The sequence below is a fragment of the Branchiostoma floridae genome, chromosome 8 (genome assembly GCF_000003815.2).
Source record: "Branchiostoma floridae strain S238N-H82 chromosome 8, Bfl_VNyyK, whole genome shotgun sequence".
In the NCBI taxonomy this organism is placed as follows: Eukaryota; Metazoa; Chordata; class Leptocardii; order Amphioxiformes; family Branchiostomatidae; genus Branchiostoma; species Branchiostoma floridae.
In genome coordinates, this window is record NC_049986.1 from 13084768 (window position 1) to 13107819 (window position 23052).

General features: G+C 43.6%; 2 protein-coding genes across 3 annotated transcripts in view; one reads left to right on the forward strand and one right to left on the reverse strand.

Annotated features, from left to right (window-relative positions):
• Window positions 1-23052, forward strand: part of LOC118420836 (pancreatic triacylglycerol lipase-like) — a 57688-nt gene that overhangs the window by 24485 nt on the left and 10151 nt on the right. Inside the window, exon 1 of one of the 2 annotated variants that reach the window (XM_035827866.1) lies at window positions 22010-22201. The exons of the other annotated variant lie outside the window; for it this stretch is intronic. Within the exon in view, the coding sequence (XP_035683759.1) occupies window positions 22147-22201 (55 nt within the window). The 5' untranslated portion in view covers window positions 22010-22146. Of the gene's footprint in view, window positions 1-22009; window positions 22202-23052 lie in introns of those variants that run through there. 2 annotated transcript variants of the gene reach the window in all.
• Window positions 2043-9388, reverse strand: LOC118420835 (pancreatic lipase-related protein 2-like). The gene is made up of 10 exons (XM_035827864.1): window positions 9209-9388; window positions 6623-6806; window positions 6279-6492; window positions 5819-5930; window positions 5447-5563; window positions 5211-5327; window positions 4060-4311; window positions 3717-3843; window positions 3043-3273; window positions 2043-2699 (listed from the first exon to the last, which is right to left on the reverse strand). The coding sequence occupies exons 1-10, from the start codon at window positions 9261-9263 to the stop codon at window positions 2624-2626; spliced, it is 1485 nt and encodes a 494-aa protein (XP_035683757.1). The 5' UTR covers window positions 9264-9388; the 3' UTR covers window positions 2043-2623.

Genomic DNA, 23052 nt, shown 5'->3' on the forward strand with positions numbered 1-23052 from the left:
AAACAGCAGAAGGAGCGTTCTTCTATAACTGCGAGTAACGTCTTCATAATTTGAAGCGTTTGGAGACCAATGAAATGCGCGAAACTGTTCTCGTCTATTGTGCGTAACGGTCCAGGTCCGATGTGTAAACGGTGTATGTTAGTGATCTGTATTGTTTGAAGTCCTGAAAATGAAAGTATGGATGTGGTTGGCATGGTTTTCAGTAGGACCTAGTACATAACATTGTAGTGCGTAGAACGTCTTTTCTATGGCCTATCGTTATTGGTGAAAAGATATATTATCCGTAACAGCACCAGTTATGAGATACATCGTCTTTTTCGGGGTCAATAAAACAAATAAATAAAAGAGAGTGTGCAATGGAATTTTCCTAACGTATAACTTTGGGATCAGCATTTCAGAAATGGTGTCATGAATTCAGAGGGTCTGAAAACAGAATTTGGACATCCTAGCAATGCAATCTCCATACCGTACTCCATAAAAAAATTTGTTGTTTCTTTACCTTGTCTTCTGTCATATCATATTGTGTAAAGCTGAATGTTGGAAATCGTAGGACAGTTGCTAGTTATCAGCACAAGAAAATACATTTCACCTACCTGATGTCCCATTCAAAGAGTAAGGTGTGAGCGCCAGTGACTGAAGACTCGGAGGCAGAACACTACCCAGGTTTTGCAGGCCATTTTCGGTAGACACGTTGCAGACAGCTACACACATGAACTGTCGTCCACTAGATCCACCATCGTCGTCTAAACCGGCACAAGTGTCACTGCTGACGGCACAGTTTGGCTTTGTGGAAGTTTTCCCGTCAGCCAAACATACCCCACTCTTCCCGTGGTTTGCGAGCACAATTATGATTAAGGCAGTGGTGATACGTGGTACGTTATTCGCAGCCATTTCAATACACCTCGCGATAATAGTACACAACAACAATGGATACCTTCCAATGCTGGATAACGTACTTGTATCTTATTGGTTTCCTTATGATTCCTGTCTGTTTGCCACTGGCATCACCACGAAAAGAACGTCATCCGTGGCGATGAAATACCGACTGCGCAGCGTCCAGAGCCTGGGGCCTTAAATGCCTTGCGCGGTGTAACGGAGATTGTCTCGTGAGCTTCTAATTTGATTGGTCTAGACATTAAAATATTATCTGGACATTTCATTTGTTTCAGGCTGTTGAAGAAACGTCGTTAAGTATCAGCCCTGCAGACAGATTTGATTGTGTGTGTGTTTTTTTTTTAAATTTTGTTTTTTGTTCCTTGATGAGTATCGTGTGCCACCTCCCAACATTAGCTTCCTGCTCCGCCGCATCACGTTTGGGCTCAACACATGAAGCATTAATATTAGCGTATCATGTTTGCATCCATTAATGCTCGCTTAGTTTTCCTGACATCCTAACATCATGCATGCTATGCTCCCTTTTTGTTGGGAATACATGTATAAGGATTTCATGGGTAGACATCTCTGACAAAGTCATAACACACTCACCTGCATGCTAAAGCTTGTGAGTCAGAATATCCGAAAAACGTTTGTGGTGTCCGCATGGCGTGATAGTATTTTTTTCTCTACCCCATAGGTCCTGAGTTAAAATCTCCCAACATGCTCCGTTGACGTTGGGCTCTTTGGAAAGGAGCGCCACACCTCGAGCACATACAAGAACCCATAACACTTGTTGAAAAATGTAATGGTGTCAGTGGATCAAATATGTCCGGATATGCAGTTGTTCAGTGCAAACCGTTTGGTGTATTACGCAATGGGGCGGTTTACTGGGTAAGCAATACAAAGTTATATCCCACATGTGTCGAGTTTAGAACATTGCTAGTTGACGTTTAAGTATGACGTAATAACCATCACATAGTTGTACATGTGATTATTAGAATGAGCATCATATCGTATTCGATCCATTCAAGGTAAGCATCGATTTTTTCAGTGGTCACCCCGATATTGACGTCCCAGCTAGCAATGTCAGAAAGGGATGTTATGTTATGACGCAATGATAAGTTATCTTATTAGAAGTTGAAACAGAAAGACAGCTTTCAGACTACTCAATATGAAGAGTATTTTATTATAGAAAATATGTTTTATTCAAAATCATCACCCAACATGCATCTCTTTTTGAAATATGTACAGAACCTTCAATCATATTTTCTTTCAACAAATATCAAATGTGCAATAAATTTAAGACACCCTTCTAAGAGTATCAACACATAACACTGGTCAATGAGTTACACATGCACCACTGTTGTCAAGCAGTTTCCACGGTTCGAATTGTCACAGCAAATCCATTGATAAGATCTGCAGAAACTGTTGAACAATGACATCAATGACATCACTTGACCAAGATCCCATCATCTCAAGTCATAACATCAGTATATCATGAAATGTTTCCATATGGGACAAAAGTGACTTTTCTTTACAGATTATTTCTTGTAAAATCATATACAAAATGTGTATTTCTTCTGTTATACAAATTGGACACATGTGAAAATAGAATATGAATAAAATTGCATACATGGTATGAAAACGGCAACGCTTCCACTCGGCTTCAGTGTACAGCAGTTCTACACGTGTAGATGGTAATATATTGACATTTTATTCTTTATTATCAACAAGCTTCGTATCTTTATTATTTACAGGCTCCAATTTGTATGGTCTCAGTCTGCTTGGACAGTAGCTCCTGAGCGCCGCAGTTGAACTCGAACCTGGAAGGATAGATTAAGATTTAATGTTATTATCCTTTACAAATTCTAATGATTATTAATTATTCTTAGACTTCGTCTACCTTTTAGGAAATCAATTTGTGATTTCTGTCCGTAGCTGCCCAGTCAGCTATCGTCATTTTAGTGTACAGAATGCAAGCGTTCTGTATGTGGCCATAAATACTCACTGCTGTCCCTGCTAACATACCCGTTAACTACACTACTAACTTTGAAAAAATATTAAATGCTTGCTTGCTTTATATTACATGCAAATGGACTGAATCTTTGGAGGTGCAGTATTACGTGCATGTGTTGTTCAATTATACGTTTTCCTGTCACAACGTACCTCTCACATTCCTTCTCTCCCGCTGTCGACACTTCCACCTTTTCCAGGAAGACACAAGATGGCGGCTCTTCGTTCAGCCACCCCATCAGGGAGCTGTACCAGTCCATGTACCAGGATTCCTCGCGCGGGACCCAGCGGATGTCCATGCTCCTGATGGCACCAAGCGGCTGTCTGCTTCCGATGACAAAGCCGTAGCTGTCTCCTGGTTTGATCTTTGTGTTGCTCCTGTGACTGGAGCGGAGAAAGGTAAAACTCTATCAAAATGTGACGCCGTTTCACGATCGGTTAACTGCCCGTTTGATATCTTTCCTTGCTTTTTTATCTGGATACACGACGCGTAGATCAGATTCACACAGTAGTTTTACTAACGCTTCCGACCGTTTTTGCTACGGAATTGTCGGAACAAAGTTTGAGCTGAAATGTGCCAAAGTTTGTCTTCGCCGCCTTCACACATCGATTTAGAATTAGGGTTATTAACCTGCTATTCAACAGGATCTTCTCAGTGTCACTGACTAAAAATAGTGGATGTTGTCTGACCGTTTCCAAAATCTTGAGACTGCTATTAGGCATATCCTATTACCCGGATGTCTAAACTTCATCGACTTCTTGAGTTAAGATCGATTACGTTGTAGTATAGTTGTAGTGTCGTGCTACAGATATCTGGATCTACTAACCTGAGGACGTTGACAGAGTCTGACTGCGCCACTTCGCCCTTCAGCTTTACGAACATCTCCTCTGCCTCCTCAGTCGTAGCGTCCTTATTCTTGCCGATGTTAACCTTGACGTGATGAATCTCTTCGTCTGGGGCAAAAATATGCAACGTCAGGGTTAGTACAAGTTGCTGCTTCATGTAATGAATATCGACTAACTCCAATGCAAATCTAAATGCTGTGATAACGTGGTCGAAGTCGATCACTTGACTACTAGCAAATCATGCTCGGACAGTTAACAGCTTACATTGAATGTACTGATGAAGCTGGAATATTTGCTGCTACAAATATGTATCTAAGAACTTACGGCAGTAGGGGTCCCTGTCTGATGTGGTGAGGAACAGTCTTTGGTCTACTCTTGCTCCCGTTGGAAGGTCGTTCTTGTCGGCGTCGTACCCCATCTTGAAGCATCCCGTTGAGCCACAGGTGAGACACTTGCCGTCCTTGAAGTCCTTCCAGCTGCCGCAAGGGTACGACTTCCAGGTGCAGTCCGAGTTGACGGACTCGATGAACAGCCAGATGGCCCGCTGGTGGTTGCAGACGACGTAGTTGGTTCCGCCTAGAAGAGGGCAATTTTCTTCAGCTATAACGACTGGTAATGTGGGTACTTGTGTGTCCTTAGTTGGGCCGCCAGGAGACTTTCCCGACGAAGAGTCTTTTCTGATCTTTGATTGGACCACAGTTATGCTCTCAGGCTTGGTAGGAACGACTGTAGTGCCGTTCTTCGGGACCACTGTTGTACCCTTACTTGGGACGACTGTTGGGCCCTCAGACGGGACAACTGTGTCGCCCTCAGTGGAGGCAACCACTATCATCTCGGTCGGGAATATTGCTTCCTTAGAAGGGACTGTTGTTTTGGCGTCAGATCTAGACAGGACGTCTGACTGATCTTCTGATGGCAAGAGAGGGAGAATAGAAACCGGCTGGTACCCAAATCGAAAAGAACAATTCGAATGAGAGCTTCAGTTGTCGGTTTAAATGGAGGGAGAATTTGAAATGGGTTGACTATACTGAACCTGGGTGATACGATGCATGAAATGTTACATGCTGGGAGATAGTCAAGGCGTTTATCAAAGATGCAAATATGCAAAAAAAAAATCATTTCAAACATCCACCAGTCAACATGCGCTCGATGAATTGATTTATTGGGTTTATCTCGCATACCCTCTTACAGCTTCCTTGGCTCGTGTGATCACATTAAGACACGCCTTCATCAAAAAACTTTAAAAATCGACAATTCTTACCTTTCACATGTAGTAATATACTGTAAAATCATCATCAGTACTTGTAGATTATGTATTGACATCATTGTTGAGAATAGGCAGTGAAAGGGTTCAAGCATTTTCACCAAAAAAAGAGATTGTACAAAATCCCCACTTTATTTCATGAGAGAATTCCCGTGGTTACACTGTGTTCATGCGCTTCTAGGATTGCAAGACAGATATGCCGAGAGCTAACCTGCAATGACTCCATGATCCGCCATATAATCGAACAGGTCGTTTCCACAGCCTGGCTGCTCTTGGCCTCCATTTGGGTAGAAATCAAGATGGCCGATGGCTTGGTCCATTCCAAATCCTGAAGAACAAAAACTGTGTTAACCAATACATTTTGGTCAGGAAAGTTATACCAATGGTAAAGCATGGTTCACCAAGCTGGCGCAAGCAACTTTATGGTATTGGCGGATAAGTACTAACCTAGTTTGTGATTGGCATCTGCATCGGTGTGGATGACGTCAACAAAGATGGCGTCCGTAGTATCCAGACGTACCTCTGGAGGTTTGTCCTCAAAGAATGGATAGGCTGGGTCCAGGCCTGAAAATACAAATCTAACGGTTATTTTTTGTGTAGTATTTCTGTATCGTGTTGTACATTTGCGTCTACGGTTAGGACCATGTCCTGCCACTAAACCAACTACCATGACACAATGGGGTCATTCTCTGTCACTGAAACGGTCTGACCAGCATAGTTGTCAGGTCAGTAACTCCTGATCCTATGGAGGCTATTCTTAACTAATCAGTGCCATGTCTAACACAAAAGTTGTCTATTGCCGCGAAACCAGTGACATACCTGTGATTCTGCCAAGGCGCCCGTTCAGCCTCTCCCCGGCGTAGCCTGCCACATGTGAACCGAGACTGTGGCCGATGATGTGCATGTCTTTCTCATCTGCTCTGGTCAAAAACTTCATACAGGAAAGACAAAATACAGCAGTTCAGATTTGTGAACATCTTGAAAAGAAAAAATCACATATCCCAAGTTAGTAAAACAATTGTACTTCATACCTTCTCAAAACACACATAAAGAAAATTAATCAATTAATTAAGCAATCAAATAATTCATCTTGTGGCAATGAAATTCAATGTTTTAGGGCCTGAAGAAAAAGCGGTCTTTTGTGCATGGAGAATCTCGACGTTCCGGTGACCGTTTGCCTTCCTCAGGGAAACTCTGACTGGGTCACATTGTACTGCATCACTAGGTGTCGCTGCTTAAAGGTGGCTCACATGCAGAAACTTATCATCCGCTTCCTCACCCGTAGGAAGATGATGAACCTGGCCAGTTTGGCGCCCACCACCCTGATGTCAGCGGCCGCCTGGGTGTAATCCAACGTCTGCGAGCTGGAGCTCCAGTCCACCAGGAACATGTTGACGTCATCACGGAACAAGATGGCGTTCTTCATGTCTTCTATCCAGTCCACATTCGTGTCGTCCAGGAAACCATGAACGACAAACTTTGTGGGCCTAGAGCTGGAAGATATAAAAAAAATACACATTTTTAATCTCACGTCAAGAAACATATGAAGTATCTACCACAAGAAAATAAAAAAGGAAAATCATAATGAAGAATGAAGTTTCCCATGAGCCAGTTCGAACTTACCTGTTGAAGTAGGAGTCCCGGATGCTGTCGATGTTCCAGATGGACAGATGCTGAGGCTCGTCAGGATTGTCCCGTGTGTGCAGTTTGAACTTCACGTCAATCTTCTTCGGCAAGGTCGGCAGGCGGGGAACGAAGGGCTCGTGGATCCGGAAACAACCCAAGTCCGAGTCACACACTTTGTCTTCTGCAAAAAGAGTCGCTCGTATCAGCAGGATCACGATAGAACTGTGATTTCACACATAAGCAGCATATCAGTACTCATCGAGTTGCTCGTTGGTTTTCTTCCCAAAAAATACTGCTTGAAAATGTAATTCAGCGAGTAGGACATTTGGATTTGAGTTTAGGATAGACGAATCATATCAGGTACATAATGGCTACATCAAGCGTATTGTTCAAACAATACTAAAGAAAGCCGCGCCGATGAAGATGGCGGTTTTCGATCGGCTGATTCCGGACAGACCCGAGTTTTACCGATGAACCGTATCTATTTCCATGGTAACAGATAAGTTAAACCAGATCTGTCCTATACCTACACCCAAGTCATTAAACCAAATCAGAGGTCGGCGGTAGACATGGCCATGTGCCTGAAGTGATTACCTCCATGAAAGGTGCATTGACATGTAGGGGCTGGCCTGACTCAGACAACAAAATGGCACTTTGTTTGCACAGAGGATACACCAGTAAGCTACTGGTCCGCAGGATTGGAGCCATATGGCTGACAGCGCAGTGGATTTACAGCAGGAATGAGGGTGGCGTAAGGCCGGCCAATTCTCACAAATAAGGCACTTTATTTTGGATTTTATCGTTAGAACCTTTCAAGAACAGTAGTTGTCAAATCGTTGGGGTAATAGCGAGCTATTACATTCCCATCGATTTTAAAGGAATAGGTTCTATGGTTAGCGTAAATTGGAATTCTAAGTTGATTAAAACATGGAAAGACTCAACTACCGATGAAGGTTTATAGGTAGACTATCACTGAAGGCGTAGAGCCAGTTTAGTTTAGTCCAACACACTGTAAACTTTCGAAAATCCTGTCATTTATGTAAATTGGGGAGTACCTAATGTTACATATGCTGAGCCTTGAAAATTGACTTCAAACGTTACCGTTCAACTATCCGGAGACTTGATGAAAACTATGACCATGGACGGCGACACAGCGTTATGTCGTCAAAGCAACGAGCAAATTTGACTAAGTCTGATGGAAAATGGGGACCTTAATTCATAAGAGAGCATAAAAAGAATGTCGAAACTTGATAATCTTTTCCACACCAAATTTCACAAATCATACACAGGGCAAATACTACGAGCGAAGTTAAAGATGTTAATCAATTGCTGATAGATTTATTCTGTCTCGGCAAAAGAAAATCACTAATAATTAAAAGGCAAGCTCTCTCTGAGCAAAGTTCGCGCAAATCGGAGGCTTTATCCGTTATCCCTCCCAGTCTCTTCCAGACACTGAGACAGTTATAGTCTGGTATTCACCAGCATTGCTCTGCCCTATCGAATAATCCGTTGCAAACGGCCAAGAGTTTCTTGCACTGGAAGAAAGTGATGCAGAGTTGAGTGACGCAGGAGTGGTGTGATATATCAGGCCAGTATCACCCCCACTGTTATCAAAACTGTTTTCACATAAATCATGCTGTTCGAGATCGCTTCCAACTTGGCTACTCGCAGTGCAAAAGTTTTATTTCGGTTTTGTCTCTCGCCCTGCGGCAGAAAGTGATACCGAGTCGAGTCGCGCGGTCGTGGTGCGATATGTACTGTATCACTATCAGGTCATCCTCACACCACGGCCATCACCCCTGACCCACATAGCGGTTCGCGTGGACATTCTGTCTGACAAATCGTTGCTCTCTGTCCTACAGTGTCCGTACTGAGTATAACCCATCGGACGGACGTGTTTCACAGCTAGCATTTTGAGTCCCCAAATTTGGTTTATCCAGAAAACCTACAGGAAACAGGAAACAATCCTTGATTAAGGACGGGGAAAGCTTGGCCAGGAGAAGTGTACAGGAAATGGCGGAAGAATATCAAAAGGTGCCGCTAAAACAAGCCGGGTGCCCAAGCCGGCCGGTGCCCCGGCCTTCCCTTCGACCACGACGCCGCCCGAGAAGAAAATCGTACAGTGCGATGCACTTAAGGCTGCCTTCAGCGGCTGCGCATCTAGCGCTTTTTTTATCTCACAAAGTCCTTCGCCATTCAGAAGAGAATAACGATTTGGAAAATTGAAGTACGTTCACCAAATCCACGAACTTGTGGTGTTCGACTCATAAATACCTAGCCTAAGGAAGAGTCGCGGTAAAGTTAACATTAGTAGTCACCATAATTCCCATTTAACCATATCGTTTATGCAACAAGCAGCGTATGCGGAGGGAAAATGATGAGCTACTAGGATATGGAAGCCATCATCTCCAAGAACATCTAATTAAGCAATTCAAATTGATGGTTTCGGGGAGTTACAAAATCACTTCCAGCTGTTCTTAATAGTCGAGATCGCCACGTCTCACCCAACAAGGTCGGGATTTACGTACATCGCCACGACGAGACACAAAAATACTCGATATTAAAGGAAAATGAAGAACTCACCTTTTCCTGAAACGCACACGTACAGAAGGGAGGTGAATAAAGAAATGATAAACATTTTGAAAATTCGTGATCACGAAAGTAGGACGATGGTGAGCTCTTGTGAGCGAGTTCTGAAGTATCTCTGGACCTGACACTCAGAACAGACGATAGTTCTCTATCAGGAGCATACCAAGTCCTTATATATGCAGGGGTGACACTGAGTATTTATTTTCCTTTGGGAATTTTTAGCGGACAAATTTGGCAAAGTTTACACAATGATGACGTTTTAGCCGACATAGTCTCGTGACAGAGAGTATTAATTGGCCCTTATGAACGTAACGCGTCATGTGTTTAGGGAGATGCGTTCACATAATGATAAAGTATGATTGATGTAATCTTCCAGTATGCCGAATATGATTTCTGACGCACTTTTGTACTATATTAGCCTGAAGCTAGTACTATATTTGAGTACTAACAAAGTTATCATGTTATCGAATTTCCTTGACAATGCGGTTACTATAGGATGATTACATTAAAACTGTCGGTTCCGCGTCCTCTTCCTTATCATTATCCGAAACTTCGTGACAAATGCGCTAACAGCACAGATGTCCTTCGGGCGGTTATATGTTGTGTAAATATAGATAAAGCTGTCTTTCTCGGTCAAGGTGGTTCTCCATGTTGACACCAAAACGTCGTCATTTTATTCTAGCCGGCTAGTCATGCCCGATAACGGGCACCTCACTGTAGTCTATGCGTACTTTTTGATCTGTAACAAATAGGCACGTGGTTCTTGTTGGTGCACTGTTACCCCCCACCCACCCCTTCCCCGCTCACACCCCCACCACACCCGCCGGTCTTGACGCTTCTATTGGCTCATGTGATTAACGAGCGGCTCGCACAGAGGCATGTCCCGTGACCCACGGTCTGTCGGAATTCTCGGCCCTTTTATCTAACCGCAAGTGCCCCTGTCATCTTACACCGGGGAATGTTCTATCGGAACCACGTGGTGCCTTTACTGATACAACAAGAAGTGACAGGAACTTGGCACGATGAACGTACACACAGCTTCGTCTGACCTAAACGCGGACAGTCAGTTCCTATATTCGCAATTTTAACTAGAAGCCATGTGTACGAACTTCGTAATTCGAAACACGTTTCGCTATCCGGCCTCAAAGGCTCCCCTGGCTCCAGTAAGCTTTGGGGTCAGGGCAAGATATAAAGCAAGAAATTAGGACACCGTTAACTATCAATGCAAGTACGTAAGCTTCCTGTGTGCTGGTGTATAAAATTTGATTATGTCTATAGGTGTGAATATTTCTTATCATCATCTTGCATCTCACATAGTATGCCAGCAGATTCCTGTAAGATTTAGCGTTATGGCACATAATATAAGCAGGAAATTAGGACACCATATGACTATCAAATACATGTACAAGTACTTTTAAAAGCTTCCAGTGCGCTGAAGTATACATACTGTAGTATATGGAATTTGATAATGCCTATCAGTGTGAATATTCTTTATCATAATCTTATGACAAGGTTGCGTCCGACATAGTATGCCAGCAGACTTAATCGGTCTCAAGCTTCAAAGACAGACCTCTAAAGTTGGAAGGGATCAAATCGCAGAAGATTGGTTATCTAAGTGCTGCTATTTTGGTGACACATTCTAAACCAGGTCACATGCCTGGGTTAGATGTTGTAGACCTGGTGAGTGGACATATCATTTGACCACTTCGGTCCGGACACTTATGATTCATTGCCTGACCAACTGAATCTCTCTCCGACATGATTTGATAGATCAGGGGTCATTCCCGACGTTTTGGGACAACATTTTGTCCCAATATCAATATCAATAGCTTTCTCTCTACTTGTATTGCCTTGCTCTTAATTATCTCTCATGCGTTTCCATCTTCATCACCAGTAAGTAACGTTTTAACCTTAGCTTTCATCAAGCCCCTTGATTAGATAAACATTATTATCACACATCTAGTCAGCCTCAGTTCCCACCGACCATTGCTACTTTTAGGAGGAGAGCAGTGGTAAGTACAGCCAAACATGGCTGGGTAGGCTAGCAGTCTGGTAATATACCAGAGCTCTATAAAGCATGGTTTACATGTGCTCCACTGCCCTTATCCCACCCTCTCCCCTCCCCCTGCACACCCTTGCCTTACCCCCTCCCATTGGCTGTGGAACCCGGGCGGTATGCCTGGCCCGCGGCCACCGTCACATGACGGGCCCCCTAAAACCTTAGATCAACACGGGTAGAATTTCAACACACACAGAACCTGACTTCTGCCTACCGGTCTTACACGCGATGATAGAACAGTTTTATACACATTTGGACATTTCTTTTGACCTTCACAATTTTCAAGACATGATTTTGACTTGCGAAAGCACTTGTGTGGTGATTTAACTAAATACACACCTCTTTTTTCCAGTTTGGTTCCTGTATTCAGTAAATAGGATCAAACACCAGACGTACTTAAAAGCCTAAAGGGTAAGAAGTTCTTGTCATTGTTGATGTCACCCTTTTGACCTACACATTTTGTGGTACTTCAAATGCGTATCAATCACCGGTTTGACAGGCGTTCTGCTTTATATATCTATAGGTATGTATATACATAAAATGTGGTAACCGGTCAAAAGACAATAGTAGTCATTACTACACTTTGTTTGATGTGTTACCATTCAAAGATCCTACAATCTTTATTTACGTGAAATGAATACAAAGTAAACGAAAATCTATGAATGGCAAGGAAATAAAAGGAAACGGTGTGTGTTCCAACGGTGGCATCTGAAGAAAGGAAACCCTGACCCAGAGACTGTGTCCCTGCTCGGGACATCTGGGAAGTGTGACTGTTTGTGAGCTAAGTAAATAAACCTATCTATTTACCTATTCCAACCCTATGTAAGTGTGTGGAATATATGATACTGAGCATACAGCGAGTTTTAGAAAAGAATGAGACTTAGGTTCAGGTATAGTAAATGAATAAAAATGGGCCAAAGGCTATCGAGCCACAGAACGCTATGGTCTCAACACTCATGCAAACTCGACTATTTCCAATTTTCTACATCAGTCCTCAGAAGCATTTTCACTTTAAAGCCACTTTCTCTATTGTACCGAACGACTATCCACAACCCACCATACATGTATCCCTGCCACTTTAACCGACTTTTGTCCCCCAGCCGTCTCATTGTTGTTGTCGACTCTCAACGCATACATTCAGCAGATACTTAGTGACCACACCCACTCCCACACCCTTATAGATGATATAACGCAAAGTCTAATTCTAGACCCCTTGTCGCCTATGTGGCTAAACTAGAATCGCTGCCAAACCTACAATGTTTTGTTCATTTTTTGAAAACTAATTAAGCTACACAAGGCGTTATATTGCTGGCTTTGTTTTCGGGTATTGTATATTTTGTATGAAGATAAAGAATTTGCCATTTGAAGTATGTCTGGACAACTGTTATCAATATTTTCTGGTACTCTCAGTACATTTGACAGTGTACGTAACCCTAGAATGCATAACGCCTTCGGGTGCATTTAGCTCCTCCAAAATGTTCGGTAACGTTTGTCCTAGTTTTGGGGACACATTTGGCGTACATCTTGGCAGCGCTAGCGTTGATCATAGCTTCCTTACTTTGTTTCATTGGTTTCCACCCCCCCACGACATCTTGATTACATAGTTTCTGGGATCTGCTGATACGTCACCGAATGGCCTGGTGTTATGCTGATGAATAGATAACATGTGTTACTCAAAACTTCCTAAACTCAAGACTTCCTCAGTCCATTCAACCTACGTTGCCTCCTAGCCTTCCGTCACAATAGGACGTGTTTTAAAAACCTTTCTGATCATGCGCAGAACGTCCTTGCCGCCTAGCTTAAGTCAGAGTTCCAAAGTGACGTGATAGAGGGCCGTGAAATTCCCTTTGTCTATAGTCTCCGAGAAAAAGCTGGAAGGGAAAATCATAACGACGTAACCATGGTATCAATGTTGCAACTTCATCCCACCCACCATCTGCTTTAAGATGACTCTAGTAGTAGATTTGTGCACGCTCTGGGCGGCATCAGCCGTGCCCACTGTGAGCCGTGCCTGAGTCGTACTGACATAGTGTAAGTAAGTTATTGTAACTGGGAGGCTGTATCCATCACTGTCTGCTTTAAACTTTGATCAGCGGCGACCTCTTGAAGATTGAAGAAGAGGACTGACGGTGTTCAACGTTCGGTGCAGCGTCCAAATGGCTGACCCCATTCCTAACGATGTGTTATCTGGACCCGGTCACCAGTCTGTTCCCTGACTGCACTGCCTATAGGCTGGGTTTCAGTCTCCGATTTGAAATCTTCTCATGATCCCCACCTATCCATCTAAACCCATCCCTGTGATCTCCTCGGGGGCATACTGGCCCTTGTGCAGAAGAGCTGGTATATGTAGGCCCTGTCAGCAGTTTGAATTGAGTCACAGTACGCTCTATCTCAACTGCACCATGCCACGCCGCCGGTATTCTATCCCCTCACTTATCTGAGAACCTGTCGCGCTCGGAGTTATCTCACTTCACTCTAGGTGATGACTGTGATGATAAGGTTTCAGTTGAAACTTTCATCAGCCTGATAACCATTCTCTGTTGGCTTAGGGGTGTTCTAGACCTACTATGCAATGGTTTACCTCAGATACTAGATAGCCTATATTTTCAGCCGGACTTTTATTTATCTATTTATTCATTAAGATTCTCCAAGTACAGTGCAAGAATCTTGATACATAAATAGTGAGGGAAGTAATTGAAACCAACACCAGTAACATTAACTAGCTTGTAACGCTCATTCTCCTACGCAGAGGGTCTAACTCATCACAAAACGCCTGTTTCCTTTTGAGACGACGTTGGACCCTCTGCGTAGGAGAATGGCCACACTGGAAACGTAGAGATATTAGTAGTTCCCTGTGGTATGGTAAGTAACCAGGCTAGACTTCACCAGTTGGCCCAGCTTGTCAGTGTGGCCTCGACTCAGGGACACCCCAGTGTCACCAAAGTCTTCACAATACAAAGCTGCTTGCTGTATCATGTAGTTAACCGGTAGGTAAACTTCGTCGTTCCAGTGATGGCACAAAAGAGCTACAAATAAACTTTTTTCGATTTTGGTTGTCCCCAAATAGCTTCGAATGTGTATCATACCGCATGGTTATTTATAAGCAGTGTCGTAAAGCCGAGTCCGTACTGTGTATTTTGGCGCGGGCCCAGCCGAGGTTTTATTCCCGGCTGAAAGGCCTTGCCCAAACCCGACCGGCCATAAAATGGACAATAAACTTCCTGCAACCTTGTCCTCGGGAAGGTGAGACGGAATGTAAACAGTGACGTCAACACATCATACCGGGACATCAACAGTACAACTACAACATATCACAGGAAAGAAACAGTGCAATAGTTACGATTTTGCCGTGCTATCATTATCCGCGACTTGTACATTAGGTCTGTCAGCTTTTTATGCGTCATTTTGTACCACTGGTATACAATTTCGAATATCATTTCCGTCGTCTCTTTCAAGGACATTCCAAGTATTATAAAAATTTGATGTAAGTAAGTGCAGGATATTCAATGAATGTTGCATTGCATCTAGTCTTGTCGGAAGAATAACGATATGATTAAATATATAGTCTGAAGACGTCAGACGCATAGTGTTTAGAAAATATGTAAGATGTCTCCTCGATTTCTTTAGTTTTGTTGTTTTCTATTACACTTTTCGGGTGTCCATACACAGTTTGGATGTCCATACATCTTCACAAGTCGTCCAAAATGGCGAAAAGAGATTCAAAGATCTAGCGACTGCGTACATAGCATATTTAACGGTAGATTGGAAATGGTTAAGTTACATCTAACAACTTGAAATCGTTATTTTGTCGCACTTGCTCACCTGCACTGGTTCCTTTGTAGACGAGTAAAGACAGAAATAAAGGTATGAAGTACATGGCGGTTCCTTGGTTAGTTTCTCTGGAGAGTCCAGTTCGTTCCCCTGCCTGCCGCCCCGCTCCGGACCAAGTGGACGAAGCGACGGTTCGAACGGTCCGTCAATAAATCACACGGACATGGGCGGACATTTTCTGCAAGTAATGGCATCAAGATGTTTGTCCAGTTGGTCATCTTTCATCTTTTCGGCCCAGATTCCGCCACTAGGACAAAGGTGAGAGTGAGGGTGCAGCGTCCTCCAGGACACACTGTAGTCTGGAATAACCTTGACGCAAGGACGCTTCGATGCCACACTTTTTCTCATCTTCCTGGAACATTTTCTTATAAGACGTTAGCGCGAAAAGGGCAGTCTTCAATTCATTAAGACGATACTAATTCTAGCTTGTTTGAGATTCCTCGATGTCGTTAAATCATTTATCTCCCGGAGACCAATGATGCTGAGGAAGGAATTGTTGTCTGATCGCGCTGTCAGTCATCTGTGGAATGACTTCAATCATTAGTGCCAATCAGCTTCGGGACTATTAGAAAAAAAACTTTCGCAAAAAAAGGATCGTTGTTTGTAGAGGTCTCACGGAATGGTGATGAAGATCCATATGCTCTGCCACTTTACAACGCAGTTTCTTCTCATTTTGTCATCATCATCTTTGTCTTTTTCTTGTTAGCTGAGATCGCATTGTGGTGCTCTTAACTTGAGCCTGAAGAGAGCGTCCATTGTTCATTGGATATGGATGATAGCCGTGAGAGATCCAAGTGAGTTGATGGTCGACATGTGAAGGGTACAGTATTGATCTCAACTAAAGGCCCTGCCCCTATTACCACGTCCAACATGTAGGTAACATGGGGTCTTCTGTCAACTTAAGTGCAAGGTCGATCGCAAAGAAAACACCCATCTAATCCTTGACATTGACCTGGTGGACAGATACCTTACCGTAAGTGTTGAGATTGGCCATTTTTGACATCCCCTATTGGCATAGTGTGAGAAAATCATGGCCGTCATATATCTGCTTGGAGATAGGCAGTCATCTACTGTGTAATTGTCGATCATTACAATTATGGGGTACAAATTCTTTGAGGGTGGAAAAATCCACATAGACTTTCATTCTTTTATTGTCCAGTCTCAACATGCTTTGGACAATTTGCCCAATTTCTTCCTTGACGTTTTATCCATTTATCTTAATTCATTGTTAACCTCGGCCTCGATCGTCGGCCCATACACACATACTCAACACAAAACCATCTAATAGGGAAAGAAAACCACTCTGTACAATGACTACACGAAACCCGGCGCAATCAAGCGACAGCGGCCTCTTACGGTGGACCAGCTAGGTGAAACCTCCGAGTGATATTTTGAAAAATGTATAGAAGTCTCCATCGCGACTCCCCAGTATCGTGACAGATGTGCTTAAGAACAGACTCTGGCACCGGGGGTCATTCTGACACGAAATGAACTTCACTGGAACTTGACCTCTGACACGCCTGTCTGTTTCCCTCCGCCGCACATCAGGTTCAGTGCCAAGTGCACGGCAGGGGCCCTGGAAGAGAGGGGGTGTGCAAAACATTTCCACGTGGAAGATGAGGCTTGAGTCTGGGGGAAGGGCTGGGGATGGGCAGGGGAGGGTTGGGGTGATGGGAGGAGGTGTGAAAATCCGCGCGGGATTCAGATCAAGGACTGCCCTTCGTCACATGGATCATGGATGTTGTCCTCTCTATCGATCTTTGATGAGGATTTCCACTCACAGATCTCTCTCTCTCCGTTTCTCTCACTCTTCCCTCTACATCTATCTACTCACCTATCTATCCATCTATCAGTTTTTCCATCCCTCTATCTTTTCTGCTCCCTCTCCTAATTTTCTTGAAATGCCTTCAAGTCTACATCAAGATCTTCACAACCTCATACTGTTCCTGCATCGAACGTTATTGTATTATTGTATATCGTAAATTACCGTATAGTAAAGAGTGCAATTTTAAATGACAAACAAGGCGCTCAAATGATATCCTTTTTTTGTTTATCGTGTATTCAAAGCAACGGCTTACAAAAGGTCCATCAGTTAACTTTTCCTGTGTGGGTCAGATGTTTCACATGTGCCGTCTCGTCTCCATTTATTTGGAACAGAGTACCCGAGGCGTGCGATGTATATTAACAGCCCGCTCATTTCAATGTTAGCAAGGTCTGATTCTATTTCTGGACAAACCTAGGCTATAGATCAAATGAACCATCGGGAAAGTTGACGGGCATCTGAATTACATTACTATCCTTCATTTTTAGTCCATTTTGTCAACTTCCTATTTGAAAGCTGTCGGAGCGATGGGAGGTGACCCAATGTTTGACCTATGGTAGCGTGGATGGCAATAGGATTTTCAACCTGACTGCCGCATGTAGGTATTTCATTTTGAGTTCCATTTGTCGTTATGGCAAAACAGAAAACATTTTTTTCTACATTCCATATCTAAAGAATTCTTCCTTTATTTGCTATAGTTACGTTTCTGTTACTGAACGTTCGTCTCAGACGATCACAAAGAGAGCTATTATACAAGCCTTGCCCTGAAAAGTCCTCCGTCTACCTTTTCCTGTGTTACATACGCAGTCCCCACTATGCTGTCGCCACATGCAGTCAGACCTTTTTGAACTGCTGTCATTTAACGCAGCTGGACTATCAACAAAAGGCCTCTAGCCGACAAAGGTAGCCCGTGATGTTGACCTTGCCTTTAGATGTGTTACATCCTGGGACAACCAGCCCCAGCTAAGGGATGAAATGTGGCCGACCAGGGAGGTTGGACCGACAGAACACCAACCCTCACCTTTGTCACACCTGGAGTTACATGTCTGACCCTAATCACTCTCTCACGTGAGGGGAGGGGAGAGTATTAGGTGTCTTAGCTGTGATCGCTATCGTCTGCATCCATTGTTCAGTGAGACGTATGTCACAAAAATGGAGACCTGCCAATCAAAGCTCGAATAAAGAACGAAAGGACAGTACAGACGCATCCTTTCTTACAGCCTTTCAATGCTAGTGTCAGGGCTGTTTGGCTCAACTCCAAGCAGACACTAGTACCATAAGATAGCATCAAAAGCTGTCAAAGGAGTGTATCCGGCCTAGGAGTGTTTATTACGTTTCCAATGCGCACTCCTAGACCGGCTACACTCATTTGCCAGCTTGTGGTACTATCTTATGCTACCGTAGGATCTGCTTGGAGATATCCACGGGAGAGTTTCCCGTTCAAACCACAGGGTCCAACACCCCTCCGACACGTGTATTAAACTTGGCGCCTTGAAGCATAGGGAGTGTGAGGGGTGTGGCCTGGGCCCGTCTGTCTCCTGTAGTGAAGTTATTTCCTGGTCAGGAGGTGACGGTTAAGGACGGTTTACTTCTCACGTTGTACGGCGCGTGGCAAGTCAACGACTCCGTTTTTAATGAGATCCACATCTTGTGTACCTTAACGAAGACACCACACTTTCTCGGAAGGAGTTAGGTACCCCCTAGGGTGTGACGGCCTAAACCAAAGCGGTGCTACATTAAAGTTTAATACACAGTTTGTACTGAGAAAGTTGGACTCCTTTAAGTGCAGATATGTTATGGCACATGGTTCTCCAATGGCGGTGTGGATGATATATAAATGGTATTGATATTGGCGGGACACGTAGAGGTTACAACAAGACGTAATAAAACAGGACGTAAAAAGATTTTCTTGAACGAATCCGTTTTACGGTAATCTCCACTTATCGTCGCACAGTCTTGGTGGGTGGATGGGTGTGTTCACTGTGTTGTAATTATCATGTTGACATTTTCTTTGATATTTACTCTGATGTAAGAACCCCTCAGTAACGACTAAGGAAACATTGAAGCACTCCCTGCCTTTCCATAAAGAAACGACTTTCATTTATTTTGGCCCAATCAGAACAAATGTTGGAAACCGCACGCCCATCTTCCTACCTCCCTATTTCCTGTCGTCCCAGATAAGGACATTTTGACAGCACACACAGACTTCCCTATAAACAGAACTCACATGATGCAGGAGTAATCTCGGTCAGACGACAGCATCACGAGACTGTCAGTGCGCGGGGCTACCCACTCTGAATGCCAAGGGCGTTGCCGCAGTAGGGCACTCAGGTCGATGTGTAGATCGTCTGTGAGTCTTTAAGTAGGGTGAAAATGTCGACCTATCGCATAACATCTACAATGCCATAGAAACGTTGGAATACAATACCATGAACTAGGACTTATGATAGTGATTAAGCCATATCTAACAACAAGAATAGCTAAAAATAGCTAACAACATTGTTAAGCTAAATGTGGATTCAAGTACTATAAAGTCAAAGTCAAATGTTTGTCACAGACTTGTAGGTAACGTTTAACGTTAGGTGGTATCTCACTCCACTTGGGGCACCGGTGCGGCACTGCGGGGGTCCTTCACTGCGGCACTGTTGTGTTATTTTCGCCGATTTTTATATATTTAGATATTGCGTAATACGGAAAAGTATGACTTAGAAGACAACAAAATACACAAAACGTCAAAAAATCCGTTCTTTATCTCTGAAATTCGTTGAGTTATCTTTCGAACCCCGCAGTGCCGCACCGGTGCACCAAAGCAAGTGCAGTCAAAAACCACCTTCACAGAGGACATCGAGGGGGAAGGTTTAAAACTAGATGATTTACCCCTCGTAAATCATGAATGCATTCCTGAAACGTAAACTTTGCACACCTCCAACGCACGTGATGGAGACAATAGGACCTGGCAGGGTCGTCAGGTGATACTACAGAACCCAACACATCGCTGACACTAGATAATACGTTGAAAGGTGCGGAATGACCTCTGTGTTGGCGTTGGTTAACTTTGATCTCCTTGCAGGGGAGGGGGCACCTGTCGGTCAAGGACCTGAGCACACAAACCCTACAGCAACATATCAGTCATTACAACTGTCTGCCGTCGCTTTGTAATTACCTGATTCTAACGCGGCCTTCAGTGCTAACAAAGAGGCGCGAGGTGCGGCAGTGATAAGGCCTTTACATCACGCATGTTATGAAGTGTCAGAAAGTGCTATGGGTAGGACATCGGTAGTAAAGGGACTACTTGTGTTTCAAGATACTGATATCCACAACTTGTTAGGGTTTTCATGTCGTAATACAAAGAAATAAAAGAGATGATGAAATTTGTGATAGTCTAATTACTTCAACCCAGACACTCATGTGGAACAAGTGTACAGCGTCTTTCTGATCACTGTACTATGTTCAAGAATACGGGCCGGGTATCCATGTACAAACATAGACGCTCGGTATGTTAGAAGGGTCCATGACATCTTCAAAGATGCTCCGTGAAATGCAACCAGGCAAAGACTCGTCTTTTTTATATTGTAAGAAAAGCCCTCAACAGGAGTCGTTTGACTTGTACAGTACTAGCAAGTAACCAACAATGCCTTTTTAAACTTCCGACTGACATTAATCACAGACTATTGTTGGACTTCGCGGACGTCATTTTGCATTATACAAAACACACATCAAAATACACTACATTGTTCAGGTTTGCTTGACAAAATACTCCACATAATATCTATTAGAGAAATTGTAAAAAATTAAACAATGCCATACGTCCTATCATTTGCACATTTGAGCTATCGCTGGAAGAGAACAAGAATCATCTCCACTGTTCTTTAAGGCCATGTCCTGAAACCAAAACATTGGACATTCCTGGACCAGTGGGTCCTCTTCCTCCTGGCCTGGCGCCCTCCCGTTTCAGGACGTGGTTGGAATATCAAACACCCCTGATGTTTTGTTAGGCGGGCACGGCCCCTCACACACCCCTCACCCTCCCCTGGTCAGCCCCTGTACCGCCACAGGGGGACCGGGTGCGGCGCGAATCGAAACGGCGGATAAAAGATGAAGAAGGAAATTGTGAGAACATTGGCGCTATTCAGAAGACGCTAATGAATGCTGACGTTATCAATGGCAAAGTAGTATTACATAACCTTGAAGTTCCTAGCCATACAGCAACATACTAAGTATTTGTATTACTATTTCCATTTTAGAAACAAGAATTCCGAGCTGCAATACTGGACTTATTTTAAAAAGGGACTATACTTTTAAAAGATACCGTCTCTGATGTTTAAATGGTTGACCTGGCGTTAGGTCTCTTTGGGTCTGCTGTTATCCATTGGCCACCAACCAAAACGTGCAATCTGTATTGGACGGGGAAAGGTACATTTTACCAATCTCCGAGCAGATATCTAATGGTGTTAGCAATTTCCATTTGCCCCAGTAGGCCTATATAGGGGGCTATTGGATTGGAGATTGCCAGCCGCCTTGATATTGGACTGGAGTGCAAATGGGGACTGTGCTAGCTGGCTTGAATTGCTAGCCCCAGTAGAGTTCAGCTCGGAGATCACATTTTACATCCTAGTTCAAGTAGTTGGATGTACATTGAAAATCTTGAAAGTACTACTCTCCGAACCCTAACCCCCCACCAAGACCCATGCCATCTGTCTGACCTGTCAGACAAGGTGGGCGAGCACACGCACACCGGACTGGGCATTTGAACACACCGTGTGTTTATGTTGTGAAACTAGAGACGTTACATCATGACATCATGACCTGGTCATCTTTGATTGACAGCTCAGTCACATGGTAGGGTCGCCAGATAATTACTGTAGGGGGTTTAGATACCATCAATGAGAGATTTCTTAAAGCAAATAGATTGTCTGCACTATTACAAGGTACTAAACCACAACCGTCGGTCTTCTAGACCACATCTGATATCATACATGGTCTCCATTATGAATTTATAATGCTAAGGGTAGATTTTTTCCCCGTATGATAGTTTGTACCCCCCTCAATCAAGACCAAAGTTGGATCTGTCCAAGGATCAGATTTGTCCACAAAAGAGACCCCAAACTAAACAGACAGGAGAACATAGGGATTTACGGTCCAGCCGGTAGCGACTATCGCACAGTGTTCTACAACAACTCATGATCAGAAGACGCGAGGTCTACAGACATCGGATGAGACATGTTCATTCTCCCGCTGATCTCCATCTTTTACATCGTCATAGCTCGAGCCAGAGGTGAGTTTTTTACATGTTTAACTAACGTCCACAGTCGTTGTCGCCCGGTACTTGCTTCAGAACGCAGTCACGTTGTACCGGCGTGGCGCGCCGGGCATGTGTTGAAGTGCCTGTTGAGTACGTCGGAAGGTGCCGCGTGTTGCCACTCTCCATGGCTTATCTGATAAGAGGAGATATAAAACATGTTTGCGTAACGCTCTTGAAGATAAGGAAATAAGCCACAATGGTTACTAGCTGTAGATCTGGGTATTCTGCAGGTTGCAATCATGCATTTCCCAAAGTTATGTTACATGTAATATTGTACATGGTGTTGAAACAAAGGCTTAACCTTGAGTATCTGAAAACAACTCATTTTCATGAACTTTTTTTGCTGCGACCAAGGTCGTACTTTGGCCCATGTTACAGCCACTGTCGCAATGTATATGTCTTTGTTGACATTTCGCATTGTGCCGGTTCCTTTATCCACGCAGTGGTGTCGGGTGTCTGGTCCTACGTCACATCGTCGGACCTTTTTCAAGCGGCGAGCTTTAAATGGTGTAAAAGCAACGTGCTGTTAGTGTTACATACTGATCATTAGGTATCCTTTCGTAGGCTTTCACGCTTATCTTTTCAACTCCAGTTTTTCTACTGAGTACACACTATTACCTGTCGTTGTAGCTATAACCAACATTCTGAAGTATTTAAGCCAACAAAAGCATTTAAAAGCAACATTTCTATGTATGAAGAACAATGAAAAACGGATTACAGTTCGTGTGTCGGCCATTTTATGACGGAATCGTTGAGTCCCTGAATATGTGCCGCAGACACTGTGTTGTGTACATAGCAAACATATCGACTATGTTCAAGCGGCT

What these genes read in the sequence shown, in the direction of transcription:
- LOC118420835 (XM_035827864.1), bottom strand. Translation starts at nt 9,263, where the DNA reads ATGTTTATCATTTCTTTATTCACCTCCCTTCTGTACGTGTGCGTTTCA. An exon ending in AGATGCCAATCACAAACTAG is followed by an intron (nt 5,328 to 5,446) that starts GTTAGTACTTAT and finishes TTTGTTCTTCAG; the next exon opens with GATTTGGAATGGACCAAGCC. An exon ending in GGAGAGAAGGAATGTGAGAG is followed by an intron (nt 2,700 to 3,042) that starts GTACGTTGTGAC and finishes CTATCCTTCCAG; the next exon opens with GTTCGAGTTCAACTGCGGCG.